Raw genomic sequence first — 25,725 nt, forward strand, 5'->3', positions numbered from 1 at the left:
TTGGCTACATACTTAGATATCAAGCATAAGTTTTTCTTGCTTAAAAATACATAGATGGAATGCCTTGTCTAAGGACTGCTCAGGGCTTGGAGGTAAGGCATGGGAAAGACCAAAGCCAGTAGCTTCACTTCCCAAGTGAAGCTTCTGAAGTGAAGCCACAGAAAGCTTGGTTTTTTCTCACCTCCACACAAAGCACAGCAGACAGCTGTCTCTGGTGTGCATCCTACGTTTTCCAAGTCGCTCACCTGTGACCCTGATGTCTGATTTCCAGACTGTGGAGTAGTCCTGTTCTCAGCTCAACACTGTGACTGTGCTTCAGGTGCACACAGTGCTGTTCTGTGCCACTGGAGATGGGCCGGTTTGAAGTCTCCTCACCCTTCAGCTGCTGTCAAGTGCTCCTCCTGAACTGGCAGTGAGGCATACTGCAGGATGCCTTCTCTTGTGACCACTGATGCCACATAACACACTAGTAAATGCCCTGAAAAATCCTGTTCTGGATTTTTCAAGTTGCCATTTTTGATGCTGAAACTTGAGGTTTCTTCTAACACTATCCTCAGTCCAGGTCTCAGGTCCTGTCTATAACCCAGGGAAAAATACCACCCTTTGGGTGTTCTCAGGTGCTGTGAAAATATTTTCACATATTTTAACACAAATGAAGCTCAGAAAAAAGATCAGTTATGATCTCCATGATAAAGCATACAGTAACTAAGAAGCAAGGGAGATCATAGACCCCTGAATTGGGAGAAGTCCACTCTGACCTACAGCTTGCATACTTTGTCCATTCTGTGCAATGAGGGAGGTGTGAAAAGAGCGTGTCGATGCAAAATGCAAAGCTGTATAACAAAGCAGATGTGCATGGGACAACATTAAAGGTGCCAAGGCAATTTTAATGCTGACTCCCCAAGCCCACTCTTTCCAACCAGCCTGTATTAACAACAGCACATGAAATAATGCTAGTAGAGAGACGGGGCTCTGTCAGAGATGAAACATCCCCACAGCCCTCCACTGTTCACCAGCATGAACAAAATCACAGCTACAAAACTACTCAGGTCAATTTTATCAGCAGTTTACTACTACAAGGAAAAGAGTTCATGGAAAGATTTCAGCTGAATATTAATGAACCCGCAGTTACATCTAGTCATAGCTAAGCGAAGCATATGAAAGCTTTAAAACCACTTTCTCACAGAAAAAAAAAAAAAAAGCCAAAAGGTCAGTCAGACATAAAGGTTATCAGAGCTTCTGCAGAAGCTTTCACATGAGCTTTGCTTTCAAACTACTTTTTATGGTCTTTGTAGTTTCAAGCACTTGCTATCACCTCAAATTTATTTCATCAATATTTTACTAATATTCCTGAGGATTACTTAGCGAACAAAGTCAATACAGTGATTTATTAGAAAGCAACTTCTCAACCTGGTGAAAAATGCTAAGAAACTTCCCACTTTCTTGTTTTGTATCAATGACTGAAAACAGTCCAGCCTACCGGATCTGTAAGAAAACACACACAGAAGTTCTCCGTTTGTCTTCTGACACTGCAGACATGGGTGTGGATTCTACAGCTAGCAATATCTTACTACAGACAAAACCACTCAAGTTAGGCAGAAATAATATTTATGCTAAAGGCAGTAAAACAAATCATGCAAATTCTAACATATTAAACAGAGAAAAGGTCTAGACACATACCAGAAAATGTTGTCTGGCTCCCGCAAAGACTTTTTTCTCCATAATGATAACAATAAGGCTTGCTTTAGAAGCTCTAACTAGAAAAGTGAATTAACAAGTATTTTTCCTACCAAAATGAAGTTAAATTACATAAATTAAAATGAGCATAATTAAGCTTGTCTGGAACCCTGCTGCCTAAATAGGATTTGCAGATGATTGCTCAGTGTTTGCTCAGTTTACAGGCACAGATACAATTACAGTGAAGAATGTTTAAGTCCGTGACCATCAATTATCGAAAATACGTAACAAAGAATGTTACTACCTAAAACTTGCCTTCTGTCTTAAGACGTCATAAATTCTTCTGATAGCTCAGATGGCATCAAACTTCACATTTATTCCCCCTAGCAAAAGTTAATTCACACGAAAGCAATTCCCTGCCACTTTCCTATGGCTGCAGTTGGAAGACTTATTGCCGTAACCCTAGACCACCTCTTCGCTTAGATAGGGACATGCCAGCAATGAGCAATGGAATAAATATAGACATGCCCCAGCTGTCCTTCAGCAGCGTGCTGCTGGAGTGTCACCAGGATGAATGTCACACACTGAGAAAAGGCTCTGAAGGTTGATTCCTGGGTCTGAAAGTACTTGGAACAATTTTGGAGAGCCCTAGCTAAAGGCAGAGGACCCTCTCACTTTTTGAGGTGGTTATTAATTAATAAACTCGGCAGAGTGCAGTTATTGACTCTAGGTGTGATTTCCAAGGCTGTGGTGCTAGGCAGAGTATTGTGTGCAGGATACACAAAACGTGCGTCCTGCGCAAGCTAACTCAAATGGCTGGACGTGTGCTTTTACAGCATTGCTGCACAATTAAATGGAAGTGTCTGTTCTGTTCTTTGCAAATGCTTAACGGTAAAGTCATCTATTAAATGAGCAGAAGCTTTACTACGGGGTTGAGCTGGAATCAAGATCAGATTCTCGAAAAAAATATTAAAACTCAGAAAAAATCATAAATCATAATGTTGCGCACTTATTATACATCTACATACATCCCCACCCTGTACGTGTATGCTCATCCTCTAGAAAGCTAATCATAGTGAAGAAAGCGGCCAATGGCCCAGCTAGGGAGGGTTTTCACGGGAACATATATCCCTTCAGTCTATGCTCAGTAGTGGGTCACCTGATAAATACCAGGCTGTATATTCCCACTGATTACTGCGATTACTGTAGCACCTAAGCGTTATGCATCCACACCTGCGCTTTATGCATCCACTCAAACCCAGGGCTGTCCAGCACAGATAATCTTCTGCTTGTGAACATGCTACTGAGCCAGCCTTGCTGGTAGAGAATTTTAAGCACGTTTGAGGACATTGCATTATATACATCTTGAGCTGAGGGGACTGCGCAAGGGGAAATGTCTATTAGATCTTGACACAGCTCTGCGTTTTCCTCCTTTTCCAATTAACTTGCTGTCATTTCCTCACATTTCTAGCTGCACACTTGCTTGCTGTTTTGGTAAGGCATTACAAGTTAATTACCCATGTAGTCATGATCTCATTATTGCTGACAGTGCCTCTAACATGTGAGATCAGAGCAGAAATGTTTTCACATAAATTATGTAGCTTTTGCTGAAATGTTAACATTTATGCTGTCAGCCAGATTTTACTGATTTTTCAAACAAGAACTTATTTTTGCCCTTATACTGTTAAGCTACACTATCTTGCAGGCCTTAATTGACGCAAAAATTAGTAGTCAGCTTTGCTTGTAGACTAGAATTGTAACATTCTGCTCACCATAAACTGAATGCAGCCTTGTGCCCAAGGCCCGAGAGGTATGTACTGTATAAAACCCCCTTTGCCCTCCGCTCCCCCTCGAGAGGCCTGTGAGGTGGCATTTAAGTGGTATAGTAAGCATAATGCCCTTAGAATGGAGTTTGGTTTGAGGGCAAGCACCATTTTGACTGCACTGCGGCCTGCAGCCACGGCCTCTGGATGTGGGCAGGGCAGGCCCTGGGGCCACCTGCCACCCCCAGGACCCAAACGTGGCGAAGGAACACGGGGTTTGGCTGGCTTCGGGGAAGGGAACAACTTGTGAAACGTGCCCTGACCCATGGCTGGGAGGCAGACGGCTCGCACACGGCAGCTTTCCCTCAGCCAGCGGCCAGGGCTGCCAGCGGCCCCAACCCACGGGCGCAGGAAAATGGCGGCGGCCCCGTCCCTGAGGTAATGCCCCTGCTCCCTCCCGCAGGGCTGTGCCTTGCGCGCCCCGCCCGCCGCTCTGCACGTTGGTAACTGCTTGTCTTACAAAAATCACCACCTGCGGCGCGGCCGGGGACTGTACGCGCCCGTCGCACAGACCTGCCCTCCCGCCCTCGCCCTTCGTTTACTGTCGTCGCAGCGCGGCGACCGCCGCCCGCCGGGCCCGCCTTGGCTCTGCCCGCCCCGCCCTGGCCCCGCCTCCGGGCGACGCCCGCCAATGGGTCGGCGCGCTGCCCGTGACGCGCCGCGCCGGGCCCGCCCCCTCGGTGGGTGCGCGCGGCGCCTTTAAGGCTCGGCGGTTTCTGTTTTGCTCCGCGGGTCTAGGGGCTGCGCGGCCGCCGCCATGGAGCCGCAGCCCGACAGCCTGGAGGGGTGGGTGGCCGTGCGCGACACCGCCTTCACCGAGCCCCGGCCGCCGCGGCTGCGCTTCCTCGTGGGCTGGAACGGCGTGGAGGCCGCGTTCGCCGTGACCTGCCACGGCCGGGCGGAGGCGGCGGCGCAGGCCCCACAGAGCTGGGCCGGCCTCTTCTCGGCGCCGGCCCTGCGCGGTGTCCACCGGCAGCTGGCGGCCGTCTGCCCGCGGCTGGAGCCCGCCTTCCCCGCGCTGCCGCCCGCCCTGCCCGGCGCCGCTGCCGGCGGCGGGCTGTGGGCCCTGCTGTTCCCCGGCGGCGCGGCGCCGAGCGAGGCCGAGGTGCAGGAGCTGTGCCGGCAGCTGGAGCTCTACCTGGGCTGGGCCCTGGAGCTCTGCGGCGGCCGCGTCGTGCTGGACGCCCTCTTCGCCGCCGACCGCCGCCACGACGACGAGTACTTCGAGAGCCTGCAGGAGCTCCGCGGGAGGGCCCTGCGCGGCCACCTGGCCCGGGCCAAGGAGGCCCTGCGGCGGGTACGGGCCCGGGCGGGGGGCTGAGGGGCCGCGGCTGGGCTGGCCCTGCTGAGGGGCCGGGGGCGCCTCTGGTCTGAGGGGGGCAGCGGCCCGAGGGGCGCCGGCGCTGCACCCCCGCTCTCCCCGCTGGCGGGCCGAGCTCCCCGCGGGGTGGGGGCACCGTCAGCCGGCCGTGCCGCCGCACGGCTCGCCCGTGTGCCCGCCTGGGCCTCGGCGCCTCCTGCCCGCCCGAGGGCTGCGTGCCGGGGCTGGCGGCCTCTGCGAGAGCCTCAGCCCTCGGGCTGGACTCGCACCTGGGTAATGCGAGCAAGGGTGGCCGAGTCACTAATGTCACCTTGCTCGTGGTGCTGTGCAGTGTTCGGATTTGTGCTTACACAAAACACTTCTGATTGGGAACTGCCAAGTCAACTCTTGAGTGTCATCGGGTTTTGTGTGTTAAGTGGGGAACACGCTGGTTCCAGGTGGGCGGTCAGCGTAAGGCATTGGGGCACTTGCTTAAGTTCTAAGTGCTCCTACAAAAACACGGCTAAAAATATCCCGTAGTGTTGTGCAGTGGGTGGAATGGTAACCGAAAGGGAGTCATGCGCTGATTTTCTAACCTGTGACGTTCTCAGACTGCTTGTTTGCAGTAATACCTATAACTGGGAGATTCTCAGTCAGTTTTTTTTATTAAAACCAAACTTAGCCATGGACCTATGCCAAGTAAGTGTTTTGCAGTCAGTGAAATTGTGGGGTTTTAAGTGTCAAATTCTGGCCTAATTGTATGAACTAATGATGTTAGCTCCTTCTCCCTTTAGTACCAGAAGTTTCTTCTTGCTGTAGACGTGTTCCTGGATTTTTGTTTTCCTCTTGTAGCAAGCATGAATTCAAAGGATGGTATAGAGTAACATGGTTGCAATTAAGATATCAGTATGCTAAAACAAGAATTTCAGATACTTGGAGCTCACCAGTGTGTTGCTGCTGTAATTTTCCTGCAGTATCCATTTGCAGCCTGTTTCCTGGCTCAGTAAGCTGAAAGATATTTTATAAAAATGATCATGCTTTGGAGCATGTTAAGACAGTTGGCCTTAGCCTTTTGTTTCCTAGTTCAGTGTTTAACACCTGTAACGTTACTGTGTCAGAAAGACACTTTTTAAAAAGTCAACTTGAGTTTACATGAACTTCATATACAGTGTTGTATTCAAAAGCTACAGCTTCTGTCACTGGCTATAACAGTTCATGGCCCAGGTAGAAATACATTCTAGCCACCATGTTCTTCTGCAAGCAGCACAAACATGTACAGCTGTGTGGCAGTTCAAGCTTTGGTGGCCAGGTATAACTGGTACCAGATGTGGCTAACCATGCTGTAGAGTGGTGGTGTATTTGCAAGCCCAACAGGGACATAAATTCATTATATTGCAGTCTATACCAAGTTATGCAAGATTCAAGAAATATAACCTACCTCTTCTGGAACTAAACTAGCCTTCAGTATCAGGGCATTCTTCCTCCCTTTTTACATCCATGTTGTTCTCAAATATTTCATCCTCTGGGCCAGGAGATTAATTTGGAAGAATGCAGAAGATACTGGTAAAAGATGGAGGAGGTTGGTATTGCGTAAATACTTCTGTGTGTGTGTGTGTTCAAGGGAAAAAAACCTAAGGGCCATACTGTTACAATAGAAGTCAGTTGGGCTAATGATGAACCAGAATTCTATGAAGACTATCAGACTGTGTAAAAGAAAGGATTTTAATTTAAAACAGACAAAATGTTGCCACACTTCCCCTCTCTCCCCTCCCCCCCCAAAAAAAACCCAAAAACAACCAAAACCAAAAAAACCAGCCCCAAACAAACCCAAAATGCCAAACCCTTGTGGTTAATTGTCTCATGAGTTGATTTCAGATTTTCATTAATGCTTCCCCTTTACTCACTATAAATGTCCTTCAGGAGCAGCATGACCCTCACTAGTTTGAGTGTGGGAACCAGAAAGTGAACCATTGTTTCTATTTGGCTTTGTTAGCAAGGGGGAAAAAAATCAGGCAAACTGCTGCAGGTGGGCCCTAGGACTGTGTCTGAGCTACCACGAGCTCCTGGGGAACTCTAGAGGCTGCAGGACTTCTGGGATTATCAGAAATGCTGCAGTTCAGATTGTCTTGTTCCCCTGTCCTGCCTGTGCCAGGTCTGGAGGCAGGATGGGTGGGAAATGCCTGTGATGCAACTTCTGCAGATTTTCCCTGGCGAAATGCCTCCATGGCTGGAAGCTTTGTTCCTGCTGTTTTACCCAGACTCAGCTGGCAAGAGCAAAGGTGATGGTTTGATTTCAGTGCTTTTCAGCTGCAATGCAATCAAGCTTGTTTCTAATGTTTTTTCTCATTCTAGCACCAAACACCCCCTATTCCCTTCCCTCCTTACAGAGCTGTAGAGCAAACCCTGTCCTGCCAGGACGGTCTGTGTTTCTCAGTGGAATTTAGCTGTGTTCTCTCAGCTGGCTCACTCTGTCCTGGCACATAGTGTGCACCATGGTCTCTGCTAGCTGCTGTCAAAGAAAAATCTTGGAAGCTTTGATTGGTGCCAGTAAACAAATGCAGCTGAGGGGAAGTTTCCAACTTTGTATTTTGTCATAGAAGCCAATAAAGACCTTAAATTAAGGAATAATATATAGGAAGGCGGTTGTTTCATGGAAGAATTACAAGTTACAAAGTGTGTAATATTACTAGAATTGAGATTAGAATAAACTATTATAAATTATACTAACGTTAAAGGAGTTTAACTGCAGGGTATATCAGGAGTAGAAATATGTTTCTGAATTATTATTTTTACATGGCAGTCTGATTTTTCTATGCCTGAAGTCAGAAATTCTGGATCCAGAAACTAATTTCATATTAGTAGGCATTTAGTAATCGTGGAAGCAATGTAAGAGCTAGTTTAAGAGTACTTTACTTGTCCTTCTAGTACACAGAGTTCCCCAGTTTCCCATTTGTGTTTATAAAAAGCAGCCACCAAGTCATCAGCACGGAGCTATTAGAATTTCTGTGATGGAAGCCTTAGGCATTGTACTCCTTGCAGTCTCCCAATGCAATACTCAGCAATTAGTGCTTTTAACAATGTGGTGTCGAAGGTATTTGCAGTTAGAGGGCTGCTGAGCGCCTGGTGTACACCTACTGTGTCGTGGGAAGTCTTGCCTGGTCACTGAATGACAGATGTCGGGTCCTTTCCACCAAAGCTCATCGGCAGTTGGCACACATGAGTGCAAAGCACCTAAGTCTGATTTACCTTTTATCCCACTAGGTTCTTCAGCAGCATAAAAATGCTGACACAATGGTGGCTTTGATGAAGGTTTATGAAGAAGAAGACGAAGTTTATCAGGATTTGGTCACCATGGCAACACAATTCTACCAGTATTTGCTGCAACCCTTCAGAGATATGCGAGAGCTGGCAACACTGTACAAACTGGAAATCCTGGTAGGTCTGCCTTTACCAAGTGAAAGACCAAGTTACATAGTAAGGCATCAGCTGCTCTTGGTGCAGTTAAGACTCGAGTCACTTAACATTCCCTACTTCTGCCTGAAGTACATTGTTTTCCCCCTGCCAAGCCGTGAAATGTGACTGACAGATTGAAAATTAGGGCAGAACCGCTTGGAGGATCTTGGAGTCCATGGTATTGGCTTGAATAGCGCTGCAGGTGTCTTCCCACCAATGTCCCACTTCCTTCTGTTTTGAGGAATTAAAAGGAGCACATTCCCAGGCTCCACCTCTCTGGGATTTACTCTGGTAGGCTGAATTTACAGAAATCTAAGTAGCCTTCACGATGCCACTTTCAGTGGGATTAGTTGTGGCATTGAGAATGCCATGCCCCAGCAACGCTGGTGTACCAGATCAGCTCTGTTTCGATGGTAGAACAGAAGGCAGAGGAGACCTTACCACGCAAAGCAGTTTTCTATTGATGCTACAACCCGCTAGAAGTACACATTAAAACATGTCAGTTGTCAGTGAGTTCATTTAATGTTATGTGCATCTTAAACTGGAAGCATGTATTAAAGGTTACAATGCCCCTGGAAAAGGCAGTCGTCATCTATTTGGATTTCTCCTTAAATACCCTGTTAAAATGAAAGTGAGCTGTTAATGTTCTTGAAAAAATCAGAACAGTTTTAAGTTTAGACTAAGGTTTTTGGATACTGAAGGTCTAAATCTGTGAAGGTAAAATATATAGTACACTGTACTGACAAAGTGAAAATCAGAATGGATGAAACATGTTTCTGTATTAAAAAAAAACAACAAACACCCTTAAGGGATATTTAGGCTTATTTGAAGTCTAACGCTTTAAAAAAATAATTCAGTACTAGTCTTGTACCCATGTATGTTTTGTGGACTTGAACATACTCTCTTATGTTTCTTTTCTGAATCCTTGTTCCTGTGTGTAGGAACTGCCAAACTGGAGAGCCTGACAGTGCAATGTGCTGTCAACACGTGGGGAAAAATAGAAGAGAACATTGCACATAGAAGAGTGGGTTTGAGTTGCTTTTAGTAACAGCTAAAGCCACTTGAGCTGGACATGATTTTAAAAATTATAGTCTAAAAATATTTTAAGAAATAAATTAATCCAAAGTTAAGTGTGGAGTCATGATTGGGAAACAAAGGTTCTGAGTTAGCCTGGAGAATGAGGAGCAAGGCAATACATAGGCATGAGTAAGTGATTCACTTTGTGACAGGTGAGGGGAAGGTCACGTTTGCACCGTGCTCTGAAATGTCTCTCAGTATAGCATAATGCAGGCTGCACCACTGTGGTAGCCAGGTGGTAACTGAGAATTCTGTCTCCTCGCAGAAATCTTTGCAGTATGATAATTTGGGTCCTAAAAGAGTAGCAGCTTTGCAGAAAGATGCTGAAGAATGGACTAAGCGAGCTGAGAATGCCGTGTGCTCCATTCAGGATATCACTATGAACTACTTTAAGGAAACTGCAAAGGCTCTGGCAGGTAATCAGAATGATTTACGCAAAAGGTTGTGTAAATACTTGACTTGGCAGACTGAGAGCTCTTACCACCTTTGCTGGTCTCTCTGCAGACTCTGTAGTTAGGATGAACGTCCAGATTAAGGAAGAACCATTTTATTCACTTAAGATGTGTATCTTTTAACCAGTTTGGTTTACAACTTGCATTTGGCTTGCACAAAAACATTGTCAGGGCCTGAAACTTATGGCTGCGAACCTCTGAACAAAAACCGTGCATGCTTTTAACGCTTGATATGCAAGCCTCAAGGATTTCAGCATGTTAACTGAGTAGATTGCTGTGTAACTGTTAAGACATGTTTCCATGGTGCAGTGAAGTGTTTTACTTACGTGTATAAATTATAAATTCAACCTTTTAGTCTTGTAATTTCTAAAGAAGTGTCAGAAATAGTTTAACAACATCAGTATTTTTAGTACTGTGGCTATAGTAGAAACACGTTGCATTTCTCATCTCTTATTGCAACGTTTTAATCTGCAGCAATGCACAAACAGATGGAACAAGACCAGGAAAGATTTGGTAAAGCCACCTGGGCATCAGCTTTGCCACGACTAGAAAACCTGAAATGTATGTTAGCTAAAGAAACCCTTCAGCATCTGAGGGCAAGAGAATTGTGCCTGAAACAGAAGAGAGCTGGCATTCAGAAAACCGTAAGACCTTGCAAAGCCTCCTTTTCTGTCACTGTTTTGTGAAGGGCTGATCGAAACCTGTAGAAGTGGTCATGGGAGTAGACTTTCAAAGTCTTTGGCTATGAAACAGCTTCGGTTTTCAGCAAGATTTTAAGTTGTGGAAAGATAGGTGTCTCCGGTTCTTAAAGTTGCTTTTGCTCATGTGAGGACACCTAGCAAAGGTTGAGATACATGCTTTTAAGTTCAGGTGTCATGTTCACATTTATGATATTAACCTTTGAAATTGTTAGTTTTAGGGAGATAAAGACCAGATACTATTTTCAGAGGACACTGCACAATAAAGATACTTCTTTAATCTTTTGATATTCTTGATTTGATGCCATCTGACTGCTGCTAGGAGTACCTGATATTTATTTTCCAGTAGTGTACTGCACTATATATAATTGTTTTCAGGAGTGGTATTATTTGTGCAAATTATGATGAAGTTTTTCTTCATAGACTTAAGGTAAAATTCCACTTTAAGTTAATAAGGTGCTCTGCTTTTCTGAGTTTCTGCTCCAAAGCATTTCTGATGTTCTGTTGTTTCCATACCAAAGCACCTAAGCAGCTGCTGGTTAGACCAGGCTCTGTACAGGTATTTGTGCATCCGTGCATGTTCCATGTGTGCATATCTTGTTATTAATGCTTTCTATTTTTTTGTTTGGGGCTACACAGATGGAGAACCTCAGTGAACAAGAAGAGAACTTAACTGTAGTGGAGGAGCTGGAAATACAGTATTATGAAACACAGCTGGAATTATATAATGCACAGCTTGAAGTATTGAAACATGAAGAGATGCTGCTTATTGTACAGTTGGCCACTTTAAGGAGACAGATTAAAGGTAAGAATAAACAAATATTGAAAGGCATCTTCAAAACAGAGGAGTGATATAGCCTGCTCTGTTTTCACTTTTTAAAAAAAAAAAGGGGGGGAGATGATTATCACTGCTCAGGTCTCAAAAGTAGAAAGTGTCATTGGAAAACATTGATGCCATGGGCCATGGCACCATCTGATATTTTGTCTTCTGACTAATTAGACACTAATTTGATAACACAAGTTTTAAAAGAAAGCCACACTGGTCAGTCATCTTGACTGCAGCTGTGATATGTGCATGCACTGGTTTAGCATATGGAATAACTTACTTTGGCGATACTTACCTGCTCTCATAGTTACAAGATCTATGCATAGAAACTGGGTATCATGACCTGCTGAAATGGGTTCTGAAATTCATCACAAATCTGTTGTAATTTAACATGTAGAAATTAAAAAATACATCCTGTAATGACAAAAAGAGGTGATTATAGCTAGATGGTACTTGAGTACTGCTGTATTCCAGTTTAAGTGTCTCTTCTTAACAAATCTATGACCAAATCAGGCACCAGTCTTGTTTACATTTATTTGTGCTTATGAATTCTCTATTACTGTGTACACCATGAAGTAAACATTACTCATGTTTGTTGCATAATTAAAATCTGGTAAATAGTAAAATGTCACCCAGTGTCGATCAGAACAGTCTTCAATTTTCCAGGAAAACTAGGTGGTGAAGGTAGGAGTTAAAGCACAGAGACACATTTGAAAGAGGAAGCTAAATAACAAATGCTAACAGCCTAAATTTGATCCTGCAAAGCACCCCTGTGAGTAACATGACATGTTTGCATAAGACTTTGAAGGACCAAGCTCAGCTCTGGAGCGTTACACTTTCTAATAACTAACTCACTGCCTTCAATGGCTTTTAAAATGTCATTAGTTCTTTAAATGTTTAAGTAACTGTGGCAATTTTTGGTTTTTTAAAAAAATGCCAAATGCCTTTTTAGAGAAACAGGATGAAGTTGTTTACTATGATACATGTGAAAATCCTGAGGAGCTCAAGGTCATTGAACAGACAATGGGACAACATTACGCTAACTCGTCAGAAATGACGATGCTGAGGCAGAAGACTAAGCAGTTGGAGACAAAGCGTGGGACTGTCTGTGCGAGGAGAGCCTACCTCAGGAACAAAAAAGTAAATGCAGTCCTGGAGATATGCATTTTCTTTAGCTGATGTCTTGACTCACAAGGGGTGGACAGGAAACAGCTAGGGAAGCTTTGGGTGGAACATACAAGAAGATACGTGACTTGGTACCAAGGTCTCCAAAGAGAAAGAGGGGCAATGTGATTTTAAGCCAGCTTTACGCTCCACTGTGTGGTGCAAGTGCCTCTCTAGCTTATTAAGAGCACAAACTTACATGGGTGACCCAGGAGGTATTCCTCTATCAGCTAAACCTTACCAGAGCACTGCTGTGGCCAGCTGGAGCTTTGCCCTGGTAGCGTTTAACACAGCAGCTGTAGTTCAGGAGGAAACCTGGCCTGCAGTGAAGGAAGCTGCAGGAACAGAACAACCCACACAGTGATACTTTACCTTTGAATGGGAGGGAGGGGGAAATGTAACTCCTGCAATTCTTTCTCCAGCCTTTCAGTTCTGTGCAAAGGGCAGCTTTTTCCTGTTTCCCATTTAGAGCAGAACACTAGGAAGACACAGGTGAGATCAGTTGTCTCTCATGAATCTTCCCAGTGAGCTGAGCTTACCTTACACCTGTACAGTCCTGCTGGGGCAGAGAGCAGAGTTTAAGCTGCAGTCTGTCTGGCCTTTTACCCCTTGCTATCCCGGACAAAATGGGAGCGACATTGGAAATGTTTTGTGAGCTGTTGTTGTCTCTTGCTTGCAACTGCTTCCTCGTCAGACACTTCTTTGCTTCTGATTTCATTCACTTAATTGCTGTTTCTGGGTTATGTAACACTAAAGCCAAATGCCAGGTGATTTGCAAATGCTTACCCAGCCATGTGGATAATTCCCTTCTGTACAGTGACAAATAGCGACTCCCAGTGAAAATATTGAAGCCTGCAGCTTCTCTGTCGCATTTGCTACTAATAGAAGGTAACCCTGTTAGCATTCATTGTGCTTCTCATGCTTTTGCTTCCCTGACTTTTGTACCTGGGAGCCATGGCAGATGAGGGAAGGAGGGGAAATTAGCCTTGTGTTTTTGTAATGCCCTGCTGGCTTCCCTGTTGCCTTCTTCCTCGTGTCTTTGCACCCCTTCCCTTCAACCAGTACCTGGGTGAAAGTTCTTCAGAGCTTGTTTCTGCCTGGGTTTTTTGATTTGTTTTTTTTTTTCTTTCTTTCTTTCTTCTTTGTTTTTTTGACCTAAGTGTAAGATAGAGTGATTGGTTCAGATCTGGGTATATTTCCTCTGCAGCACGAAAAACCCTATCACTTATTAGGAGAACAAAAGATCCCCTTGGTTTCGTCATGAAGGAGTCCTATGGACTTCACCTTCAGGGTCTCACATCTACCACTAGTTGAGACAGACAAGCACTCGGCCTCGGTCGTGGTTTAGTGGCTTGTACACAGGAGTTAATGGCACAGATGATGCACAATAAATGTGAACTTACCAAGGGTTGCATGAATTTTGCTGTTCTACTAGGATCAATGTGAAGCAAGTCATCGGCAGAGACTGCAACAGGCAGAAGAGAGCAAAAAACGCTTCCAGCAGCATCACAGCGTACAGATAGTGAGTACTGAATAACAGCCTTGGAGAATCTGGCAGCTGCTTGTTTTCACACACTAAGGCTCAGTTACTTGTGTTTTAATACAGAAGAGAGACAAGCAAAAAGAAGAGGAGAAAAAGAAAAAAGCTTGGATAAGCCAGGAACGTCAGAAAACATTGGAAAGGCTGAAAACATTCAGGGAGGCAAGTACTGTGAACTACAGTAGTACTAAATGGTGTGAAAGCATGGTGTCAGAAAGTAGCCATAGCTCATGTGTGAGCATGGTCCAAATTGGAGACAACCATTTGGGTAGTCTAAAATGGGATTGTGTGTAATGAGTCAAGAGGATTGAATCTCTGAAGGATATAGTTTCCAGGTACAAGTGAGGAAATGGCTTTGAAAGAAATACCTTGGTATTCATTTAAATCTGTTCAGGGTTGAATTTTCTGCTTGAATGGGTGGGTGGGACTCTGTGGCTTTTTGTCTCTTTGGGGTTGATATTTTGGCCAGTCCAATGGAGGTGTGACCTCCTGCCTTCTGATTTGTTTTTCAGAAGCATCCAGCTCATGTTGTTCTGAAAACGTCTCATCCCCAGCCTCTCAGCCCCAAGTTGCCACGAAGCATCACTCAGCAGGCAGCAGTCCTGCCCCCTCCACCTTTGTCGAGAGCAAGGGCAGCTCCAGAGCAGCCAAAGAGCATACTGCTAGTAGAAGCCAAAGAATCAAAAGCTTCATATCAGAATACCCCAGCAGATATCCCTGTTGAGATTTTTGTTACTGATGGTGACACACAGCAACAAAAGCACAGCGTGGAATCGATGGTCTCTCCATCCTTGCCACCACCACCGCCTCCTCCACCCCCTCCTCCTTTACCCCCTCCTCCCCCACCTCCTCCCTTACCTCTCCAGTTAAAGACACCATCAGCAGCAGAGGATAAGCCACTTCCCCTTAGCTGTGATAGCCCCACAGAAAGTCCTGCACTGCACAAACAGGATGACTCATCCAGGTCTATAAATAATTACATAGGTAAGAAGGCTTACATCGACTGGTGTTTTTTTCTTAATTTCCTGTATTTTTCTGTTCTCCCTTCTCCTGGTTCTGGACAGGAATAGTGCAGTGTGCAGTCTTGCTCAAGAGAATGAAGCTTTTGGAAAGCTTATTCTAAGAAACCTCATAAAATAACCCCGGCCATAGCTTGGGATGTTAAATGAGTAACAATGATTTGTGTATCCTGTCTGATATACTTCACGTGGTCCTGATTCTTGGGTTGTATGACTCGGTGGTTTTTGGGAAGTGCTATCAGATGGGACAGGTCAATCTTTTAAGACATCTGAACTTGAATCTCTGCTGGAATTGTACATTTAGTAAATACAGCCTTACAAGTTAGTTTAAACCGTCCTTAGTCACAGCGCTACTAGTTCTGTGGAGGTCTTAATTCAGGACCTGCATTTCTCATGGCAGTGAAGATCCCACTGTTGTAATAGGTAGGAAAGTGTCAGAAGAAATTCCAAGGAGAGGGTGTTTATTCATGTTGTTAGGTGAGAAGCAACTTTTACTGCCAGGTTTGTTCTTGGCACAATTTTGTGACTTTTGAACCAAATGTGGTATTTAGATGGAGGAATAATCACCTGTCCAGTCAGAAGACCACCGTGGGTAAATTTGTAGTTGTATTAAGGCTACGCTGCAGTGTTTATGATTTATGTACTACAGAGCCGGCAGTTGGGCTGCTTGCATTTGTAAGGTACGCACAGCCTGTGTCCACTTACAGTTTGCTTGGTTTCTAAATAAAGGTTTCTTAAGAGAATTTGTGCCGAATTCAACCAGGATTTGAAAGGCAGATGGATAGCTTTGGCCTACTAACATTCCTAGGGCAAAAATTCTGCTCTCTTAAACCGCTGCTTTGTTAGCAATATCATGCAGGTATAATTCAAGGCTGAATTCAGCAACTGAAACAGTAGTTTGGATGAGAATAGAGCTCAGCAGCCTCCCAAGGCTGCGTTGGTCACATCCTGCTATTTTTATCTCTAAAGCAAGCAGGTTTTTTAACTACGTCAGGGAGACTGACCAAAGTTGGACGGCAGCAGTTTTTTATTGTCATTTTTCATAGTGGAGCTTAGGCTGGAATGAAGTACGTCTTTAAATGTGGTACATTACTATTCACAATAAATCTAAGCAGCCTTTGTATCCTCTCGGTTAAGAGGCAAACCACAAGCAGGAATACCAAGGGAAGTTCAGCATTTTCAGTTTTTCCAAGGTGTGGGGAAGTACAAGCAGCTGAAGGGCTGAGACACAGTCAAGTTACCATGAGAAACTACTATGCATCCAGTGGATCAGCATGCGGACTTCAGTCTGGGAGGTCTGTGGGATAACTCTACCACAGATACTCTTAAGAAGTATCTGTGATTTGCAACAGGAGTTGTCCACAGGGTAGTCTGACTGCTGCTGGTACAGCCTTGCTAGTAGCTAATATCTACTACCATTCACAGCCTAATACTGATGCGCTTTCATTATTTTGGGATAAGAAAAATATTTTGTTTTTATTGGAGAGATCTAGTTGGCTGCTTACACCTATTTCATGAAGAAAACCAGCATGTTAGTTGCTGTAATATTAGTTGATAAAATACTGCCACAGGAACTTGAAACAGCTTCATAAACAGGTTGGTTTTAGTTACAGACAGACTACTCATGTCTTTTTACCTGAAAAGCCAGGAGAGGTTCATATTCTGGTGTTGAAAATATTCTCTGTAATGGATTAACGTAGTTTCCAGGAGAACTTGTTTTATAATTTGTTAGTCTGACTAGTCTTTTACCAGGCAGTCCATTTGATTAATAAACTTAAGACTTTCTTGCTTGAAGGCTTTCTAAGATGACTTGGTGGATCTTTGCTTGGTCCTTTCCTGGCATCTCTGTCTCTGAAGGTACCACAGGATTGAGCAGAATGTTACATTTTAAGTGCTTCATGTTAACCAGGTAACATTATGTGCACTGCACGTGGCAAAAATACTTGCAGCTGTGAGGTACAGATGGTCTGGACCTGTGGCTGTAGGAATCAACTGCTGTCCGGGGAAACTGCCTCTCTGTCTCACAGCCTGAAACAAGCAACAAAGAATCCTGCAGAAGGAGTAAAAAGCAAATAACAGTGTGTATCAAGAGAACTAGTGGAACCTCTCTGTGTGGTGTCCTTTATGATCTGAAGTTCAGAAACATATGCCTGAGATTTAAATCATGTTGTAAAATGGGAATTATTTTTTAAGTCCATACAGAAAAGAGCTGCCTGCCTACCTGCTTAGGGCCTGATCTGGCTCCCACTGACTTCAGTGGTGCAGTTTCAAGCCCTTTCTACTCAAATCCTTTCATTTCTCTCTTGGCTGAGCAAAAATGCAATTGACAGTCTCAGCAGGCATCTGAGCAAGCTAGGAGGAATGGTAGATTGTTTCTAATACAGAATACAAGAGATTTTTTGGTTCAGTGAATTTTTTTTGAAAGCCCATAAAGTTGTAATGAAGAAGCAGCATCCTCTGCGTGTAATGTCTTAGAGCACAACCTCGTATAGTGTTGAAGAGGTGTTGGATTCTCAGTTCAAGACACAGAAGTTATAACTGCTTTTTAGAAGCAGTTCCAGAGCCTGGTGTTGCAGAAGCTTGAAAGAGTCTGTGCCAGAACAGACCATCCTTTTTCTTGTTCAGGGTTCTTCCTTTCATCTTTGCTAGACACTTTGCCTAGGGTTTTATACCTCTAAGGGTGGTTGTGGTGTTCTTTCTTCTGGTAACAGTAGATTTATCTGTTGCAGGTTCCATGGATGAGGTTTTGGCTTCTCTAAAACGCAGTGAAGTTCATCTTCGCAAAGTGGAACAGCCAAATCCATATGCCTCTGTAAAAGACAACATCCTCTCTGCCATAAGGCAAGGAGTTAAACTAAGAAAAGTGAATCGAGATACTGAGAAAGATGTCAGTAAAGGATCCACTAATGAGCTGGAGAGAAGCATTAAGGCAGTCATCCAGAGAATTAAGAAAGTGTCTGCTGATTCTGAAGAGGAGGAGAACAATGATCAGAATAACGGAGAATGGGACAGCTAACCAATTCAGAGTAACAGACTTACTGACTCAAACAGACTGTGTGTCTCATTTTGCACGTTGAAGACTGTCCCTTTCAAAATGAAGGAACAGTGTGATTGTGTGTTCACATAGTCCAAAATGTCTTGTGAAGTAAAAGAATCCTGTTGATTTTCTGTAGGAGCTGCAGATTCTTACTGTTGCATGAGAAATCATATTCCAAATTATGCTTTTATTAATAAGGTATTTCTGGCTCAACCATGCAGAGTTTTCACCACATCTGAAGACAGCTAAAATGCTGGATTGAAACGGACATTATAGGTTGTTACTACACAGTAAGTAATGCTATCACAACAAAGTTTAAGGAGTGAAAAACTAACTGAAAATCTGTTTTGTCAGATAAAAGCAGAACCAAATCCATGGTGATAGAGGCAGACCAGAAAATTTTGCATAATCTGGAATGTCTCATTCCTACCTCCATTGTCCAGAAAATTCTTCAATGCTTTGCTTGTCTGATACAGCTTGCTCTTAAATACCTATGTGGGTACCTCCATATATCATTATCTTACGAAGTGTGCACTTATGAATGGGTTTCATAACGTTGATTGGGGAAATTAGGATCAAGTTTGAAGTAAGCACTGCAGTAGTAATTACCAAAAAGTTTACTTTTTAGCTGGAAGCTTAAATATAAAGAATTTTTAGATGCTAAATGTTTTTCATACATTTACTATGAACTTGGTATGAAAGAAAGAGCCAAAATATTTTATGTTTTTTTCTGGGATCTAGCCCTGTAGTACAGAGCTGCTTTTTCCACTGAGAACATCAATACATGTTTTTTAGCTTTTAAGTTACCCGATAGCCTTATAAATGGCAGATATTTGCATTGTGCCTGGAACCTGACTATTTAAAAATTCAGCTATATTCGATTTAGAGACACTTTCTATTTTGGGTAGATAGTGACAAAAATCATTCAAAGTTTCTTTTGGAGTTTATACTGACCCTTAATAAAAATGCATCCTGACAGAAGTGTATTCAGTGTGCTGTCGTTTTAGGGTACTGCTGTGAAGTAAGCATTACACCATGGTACTATGGGTTTTTTTTATATCTGGTGACAGCCATGCAGCAACTGTGCTCTCTCACTAATGGCATATGTAAATGCCCTTATTTTCTCAAATATTTATGAATTGTAATTTGGTAACAAAATTGCAAATATGGTGCTTTAATTCCCTGTTTTACTATAGCGTAGCAGAACTGTTTAATCAGCACAGTAGATATATATGCAATGGGCTTTATGTGAGAAGCAGAAGCAGCAGCTGGGGGTTCATTTTTTACTGTTTCAGCACCTACTGCTATCTGGAAGTCAGAAAAAACTGTCCTCTTTTTTTTTTTTTTTTTTTTTTTTTTGGTTCACTGCCATCAAACCAAGTGGAGACAACAGCAGCAGCACAGGTCAGTTCTTACTCAACACTTCCAACGTGATGCCTGCGGAGGGGAGCTGGTGGGCACGGTGCCACGTGCACCCACACCACCCTGCCCCGAGCCCGGCCTGGGTGCAGGGGCCGTGCTGCACTGGGGGGGCAGGGGCAGGTTTCTTGCACATTCAGCCTTCAGCACCCCAAATGCTGAATGCTGCCCATAGGCTGGAACCGAAGACAAAATCTGGTCCTTCGAGAGTGGTGATCCCTTCCCCAAGGACCTCCTGGGCAGAGGAGGTGCTCGGTGGGCGGTGAGGAGAGCGGAGGGGGCTGGTGCTGGGGTAGGCTGTGCTCTCGCCTGCCGTGCCCTTTAGCAGTGCGGTTATTTAAAGCCGAGCAAAGGGCACGGGGGCTCGGCTGCCTTTCCTGGTGCCTCCTGCCAAATGGCGCTTCGGAGTCCAGGGCAGAGCCCTTTGCTGTTTCATCACTGTGGTTGCGTTCTCAGCTACAGCGCTAGGAAGTTAAATCCAGCAGTTTGAAGTATGCAGAGAATGTGACTTGCAATTTCTCCCACAAATCTTACTGCTTTTGTGTGTTTAACAACAGCAATTTTACTCACGAGAGGCCGAGTAACAGCAACACTGGACAGTGATTTCACCTACCTGGAGTTTTCTTTTGCAGCTGTGCCTGAAGCTCAGCTGGGGTCTCATCTCAGGTGTTAACAGAGCTCCACATCCCAGGCTGAAAAATGTCCTTACCAGCTTGCCCAGACCCCAGCTGAACCCACCTGATTTTGGAAGCCTGCTTCATCGCTACAGCCTGCATGCCTGCTCTGTGGAAAATGTGCTGCAGTGATTTTCTGGTTGGTGTGGAATATTTCACCTCTCTCAGATATCCTCATCACCTGGTTCGCTACCGAAATGGAAAGGCTGCTGCTCAGCAGAGATGTGCCCTCGTGGGAACAGGGCTCCCGGGATGCAGGGCAGCCCCTGCAGTGCCTGGAGCCAGTGGCAGCATCCTGGCTGTGCCCCCGGCTGCAGCGCCTGGCAAGAGGCAGCCGCTGGAGCACCAGCGCTCCTGGACATCGGAAACATGACCAGGGAAAACATCAGAAGCGCTGGCATTAACCTAAAGAAGAGAAAATGAAAGAGCAGGTTTCAAATACACAGGAGGCTGCTGCAAAGAGGAGGGGAGTAATTTGTTCTGCATGTTCACAGGGAGACGAGCGGCTTAAATTATAGCAGGAAAGATTCAGGGTCATGGTAGGAAAACCTTTCTAATGAACAGTGAGAGCAGAGAGGTGCAGGGACAGGTTGCCTGGAAGGTGGCGGAATTGCTGTCACTGGAAATCTTTAAAAGCAGGTGAGACAGCCCCCCAAGGTGCTGCTGGCGTGGCTGGCACGCTGTGCTGCGGCAGGGAGAGGTTTACAGGCGAGCTGCTCACTGTACTGCCTTGGGGCTCGCTTTGCTCTGCAGGGGAAGCCACAGCTCCTTTTCTGAGAGAGGCCCAAATATAAGACGACTAAAAACCCCCTTACTGAATCACCCTCAGATCTTTCTTCTGGCTGTCCATGACCATGACCTGCCCTGTGCTGCTGGCTCTGGGCTGCGGAGGGAACTGGGGTAGGGAATGGCCCTGGTGCCCCCCGGCTGATTTACCCCAGGCTGATGGGGCACCAAGAGATGCCGCCTGCAAGTGTCAGAGGGGAGATGCCTTAATCTGGGTTTGAGCTCAGGTGCCCTCCCGCCTCTGCACGCCCCAGCAGGTTCGGTGCAGCTGCTGGTGCCACGCGCTTGCAGCAGCGTGCAAAGGCTGATGGACAAAACAGGATAAACTGGAGCAGCGGGTTGGTTCTGTGATGACCAGCTCTACTAGACTGGATTAATATTAACCTGCAAAACTGCTGTGACAGCTTTTAGACTATAATACCCTTCTTAAAGTATCTCACCCTAGATTAGTAAATGAATGCCTCGGTGGGAATAGTCTGCCCTGACTGTCCAGCTGCAGAAATTGATTTATTTAAGCTGAAAAAAATGCAGTTGTCTGGCTTTAAAGAGTTAATAATGCATGGATTTGCTGGAAAGCCCAGTTATGAGGTAAAGAGACCAATTTCTATAAATCAGTATCACTGTGGCTTGTGATCTCCAGCTATATTGTGGGCAGTCCAGACAGCAGCTGCCAGTATTTTTAGGGAGGTTTAAAGTTAATGTATTCAAAGACTGCTGGGTCTGACTAAAAGAATTTTGCTTTGAAATCCTGGTGCTTTGATCCCAGCAAGAGAGGAGCCGCGGCGGTGATACTGGTGTGTGGAAGTGCTGTGGCTGCAGCTGGCAATGCCAGTGTAGCTATGGGTCTGCCAGCATTCCTGGTGATGTGCTGCTGGTCGGGACTTGGGAAGCTCCTCCACAACTGACCCCCCAGCTCAGCACACGGGGCTGACTCACGTGCTGGATACCCGCCTTTTTTTTTCCTGCAAAATGGTATTGAATCAAGCAAATCAAGTCTGAGTGTGAGCACCCTGCAGTGATCCTGACTGATCTTACAGGAGCTTGAGGAAGTATGTCGCTTTGCTTGGGCACATTGAGAGCCTCTTTGGATTAATTTAATGCTGTTTGGAAATTGATGCTGATTTATATAACGTGCTTGCACAAAGATATCCTCCCCTCCCCTACAAGCTTCTCAGCAGCAGGCAACAACTCACCCCATCAGCAGGTTGTGGAGTTACTGCTGTTTTGCACAAGGGAAAAGGTTGCCTGGTCCTCACCACCAGTGCATAGGAATTGCAGGGATTTCTAGATAGAGCGAGCTATAAACATACTGTGAAAGTACTTCACCTAATGTCAGATTGTGTTAAAAACTCCAAAGCCTATTGCCATCGAAAACTCTTGCTCATCCTTCTCCCTGGCTGTTTTCTGTGATGCACGTTTGGAAGAGGCTGGTGTGCTGTGTGAGCCACGCTGTGCCTGAATGCTACAGGCATCTGCTTTTCTCTGCCTTCCCGTTTAACCAGAGAAGAAAATTCCACTAAATTTCTAGTTTTAGCAAAAAGGTCTTATAGGACCTTTCCTCCCCTCCCGCTCACAGAGGAGCCAGCCCAGGCTCTCTTGCGCAGGTGAGGTGAAGAGCACCCATGGGAGCAGGCTGAACACCCAGCAGTGCCACGGCCACCGTGCAGCCACCACCAGCCTCCTGCCACCCATCGTGCCCCAGAAGCCACCTGTGTGACTATGGGGACTATTGAACATGGCTGTGCTTGAAGCGGTGCCCGGGAAGGTTTGCAGGGCAGACCCACAATCTGTCCTTCCATCACTTCCATCCCCTTTTAGCTCTTAAGAGATGCACAGATACACCAAGCTACCAGGAGCAAGAGGGACAAAGAGGATCTGTGCCAAGGCATTCGTTAGGACTAACAAAAAGCTGGGAAATGGTTCCTTTTTTCAGTCCTCCTCTACAAAGAAGTTTGTAGATAAGAGTGTGCACCCTTTGAAGAAAATGAGATGTAAGGCTACGCATCCCCTCGTGTGAAAAGCGTGGGTTTAATTCCAGAACTTCCTGTTTGCATCTGAGCACACATCTGCACACTCCATGCCATAATAACGGGATATTGGTAGGAAAGAGGGACATGGTTTCAATTAAATCCGTGGCAATGACGAAAGGTGAATGGCATTGAAGGCATCTTTTAATAAATGCCACAGCAAACCTTGGCAGCAAAAGCAGCTCAGAACAATATGTGAACAAATCCCTGGGGGAAACAGACACTCAAAACTGCCCCAGAACACAGCATTTTTTTCCTGGTGAAAAGGTATGTGATTTTCATTCTCAGCATGTCATGCTAAGCTGGAAGCAAGAAGCAGCACAATTAAATCTGCTCAGGTAGCAGTGACATTAACAGCTCAGCTGCTTGTGAAAATGCTTTGTAAAACAAGCCGTCTTTAGCAAGCCATTGCTGTTGCGGTGAGCTACAGACTGCTCAGAAAACATATTTAGCAAAACTATAGTTGCTTGTTTTCCAGTAGGTCCCCTCTCCTGCCCCAGCTCCCCAGCAAGGCACTGAGGAGCGGGGTGCAAAGCAGCCTCGCTGGGCAGCTGGCTGCAGCTAAGCGGGGCCGTGGGGCTGCGGCTTGGGGGCAGCCCTGGACAAGGGTGTCCCAACAGAAAGGGGGCACAGGCACCCCCTGACCCGCAGCACCAACTGCGCTGCCCTGCTAGAAGCCAAGGGGCCAGCAGCCCAGGGAAATGCAGGACATGGCCCACAGGGAGGCTGGGTTTGCCCCCGCTTCAAAGAATCGGTTAATCGCTCCCAGTGTCATAAAGACATTTAGAGCTGTCTATCCCAAGGCAATAGTCTAAATGCCACCCCATGGGTGCCTTTGCGCAACCGAAAGGTATTTTTCTCTGAGATCCAGCAGCAGCCTCTGCTCCACCCCCGGGTTCCATCCTCTTCTCACCAGGAAATGGTTGGAAGACGCCAGCAGCGCGCGATCTACGCATCTCGGCATGGTGGCAGTGGGCACTGCAGACGCTGGGGGTGAGGAAATGAATGTGTCCCACTCCCGGAGACATGCTGAAATCACTATTCACGAGCAAGTGAGTCACTGCCCTTCCCACAGTCTCTTCCAGTGAAGCAGAGTTGACAGTGAAACAGGATCAAGCGCCTACGCTTCCTGCAGCCTACATGGAGAGCCCTGCTCCGTCTCCTCCCTCCCCAGCCGGCAGGCCCGCTGCTTTGGAAGAGAAGTACTGAAAAGTGTGTGCATGAGCATATAGGCACACAGGGTGGTGAAGCAGAAGTGCATCTTGTCCGCTATGCCCAAAGGAGCACTTTGCATGTGGAAATGCTCCGGGAAGCATCTGCTGCTGGGAAAAGAACTGCACGCCAGGGAGATGCAGCCTGCGTGCGCCGCTCCTGTTCCCTCGAGCATTGCCCACCGGTGAGTGGTGCTGCCTGCTCCCTGAGGGCAGGGTCTCCCCATGCCGTAGCCGGTGGCAGAAATGGGGCTGGCTCTGTGGGCCAGCCTCCATCCCTGCGGGATGACTGCCAGCATCCCCATGGTGATGTGAATGGCAGCCTACAGGCATCGTTATAACTGTAATTAGCTTTAAATTAGGCAAGGAGACATCTGGGCCAGAGGTGAAGCAGGCATCTAGAGACAGGCCGCGTTTTCCCTCAACACAGCTCTGCTGAGCCTGCCAGGCTCCGCTGCAGTCACCTGGCATGACCCAAAGGAGGCTTCGGGATGGAGCATGCAGGTACTACTCCATGTTTTCCACAAAATGAGCTGGTCTGCAAGACAAGGGGAGCCTGAATTAACGTGCTGAAACACTGTGCTTCTCGGTCCCCGTTTGCCCATCCCCAGCAGTGCTAGTGTTGGCTTTTAGATGTGTTTATCACGTGCAGAAACAAGGAGTTGTACATCAGTAATCCAGCGATGTCTTTACATTTCTTTTCCAGAGGAGCCAGCTATGATCAGCAATGTTGGTTTATCCAGAAAGAATAAAAAACCCCAAATCCATTACAACAACCATATCTGAAGAAAATTGTCCAGAGTTTGTCAAAAACCTCTGCAAGCCAGAGGTTTCACCTCCTATTTCCAGTACTCAGCTAGGAGAGAGAAAAGCAGGGCAGCTGGAGCTGTGGGTTAGCAGGGGATGCTGCACCTTACCTTAGGGAGAGACCAGGACACAGGACCCTGGTCATCTTCCATCTGAACCAACAAGGCACACAACATGTTAAACCCAATGATTTAGAAGAGCTAGGCTGCAGTGTGATGCATGTGTGCCTCTTGGGTTTTTTGGTTTTGTTTGTTTTTTTTTAAGCAGCATTTCTGTGTCTCTCATTCTGGTCCTAAAGCTGTTTCCCTCCCACTGGAATGACTGTGCTGCTGACCATGGGACCTCCACAGCACACCGTAAGTGGAAAGTGAATCACTGCTGTTTCTCAGGTTTCAGAGACAGGAATTATCTTTATAAATGCACCTGACACTGCTGTAGATAAGCAGCACATTGTCTTTATTGAAAGACATAAATACTTCATTTCTTTCCTGGGTTCTTTGTTCCTCAGGGAACGTTGGGATCCTGTTCTGTATCATTCACATCCAGGCTAATGAACAGTACAAACCTGCATCCAGAGAAAAATGAAAGCCATGGCTAATGGTAGTGACAGAATAAATGGCAAAAGCCTAAAAGTAAATAGCTTTGAAAGCAGATACATTTCAGTGTGACATGATAGTGCCAAAAAAAAAAAAAAAAGAAAAAGAAAAAAAAAAAAGAAAAAAAAAAGCTTGCCTG

General features: G+C 45.6%; 1 protein-coding gene across 2 annotated transcripts; it reads left to right on the top strand.

Moving 5' to 3' along the window:
* Positions 1–4,167: 4,167 nt before the first annotated feature.
* On the top strand, positions 4,168–19,052 carry WHAMM (WASP homolog associated with actin, golgi membranes and microtubules). 2 transcript variants are annotated; one of them, XM_056346605.1, is made up of 10 exons: positions 4,172–4,797; positions 8,062–8,235; positions 9,596–9,746; positions 10,257–10,426; positions 11,120–11,285; positions 12,259–12,446; positions 13,906–13,992; positions 14,077–14,172; positions 14,523–14,994; positions 17,759–19,052. In XM_056346605.1, exons 1-10 carry the CDS (start codon positions 4,258–4,260, stop codon positions 18,043–18,045), a joined length of 2,331 nt encoding a protein of 776 aa, XP_056202580.1. In that variant the 5' UTR covers positions 4,172–4,257; the 3' UTR covers positions 18,046–19,052. The 2 variants fall into 2 exon arrangements, with proteins under 2 accessions (XP_056202581.1, XP_056202580.1); XM_056346606.1 differs by lacking the exons at positions 9,596–9,746; positions 10,257–10,426 and having other exon boundaries at positions 4,168–4,797.
* Positions 19,053–25,725: the final 6,673 nt, after the last annotated feature.

The sequence above is a fragment of the Falco biarmicus genome, chromosome 7 (genome assembly GCF_023638135.1).
Source record: "Falco biarmicus isolate bFalBia1 chromosome 7, bFalBia1.pri, whole genome shotgun sequence".
In the NCBI taxonomy this organism is placed as follows: Eukaryota; Metazoa; Chordata; class Aves; order Falconiformes; family Falconidae; genus Falco; species Falco biarmicus.

Bases quoted from the DNA above. Each gene is read 5' to 3' on its own strand.
- WHAMM (XM_056346605.1), top strand. From the start codon at position 4,258: ATGGAGCCGCAGCCCGACAGCCTGGAGGGGTGGGTGGCCGTGCGCGAC. The intron at 4,798-8,061 runs GTACGGGCCCGG...TTATCCCACTAG, and splicing joins CCAAGGAGGCCCTGCGGCGG to GTTCTTCAGCAGCATAAAAA. The intron at 10,427-11,119 runs GTAAGACCTTGC...GGGGCTACACAG, and splicing joins GAGCTGGCATTCAGAAAACC to ATGGAGAACCTCAGTGAACA.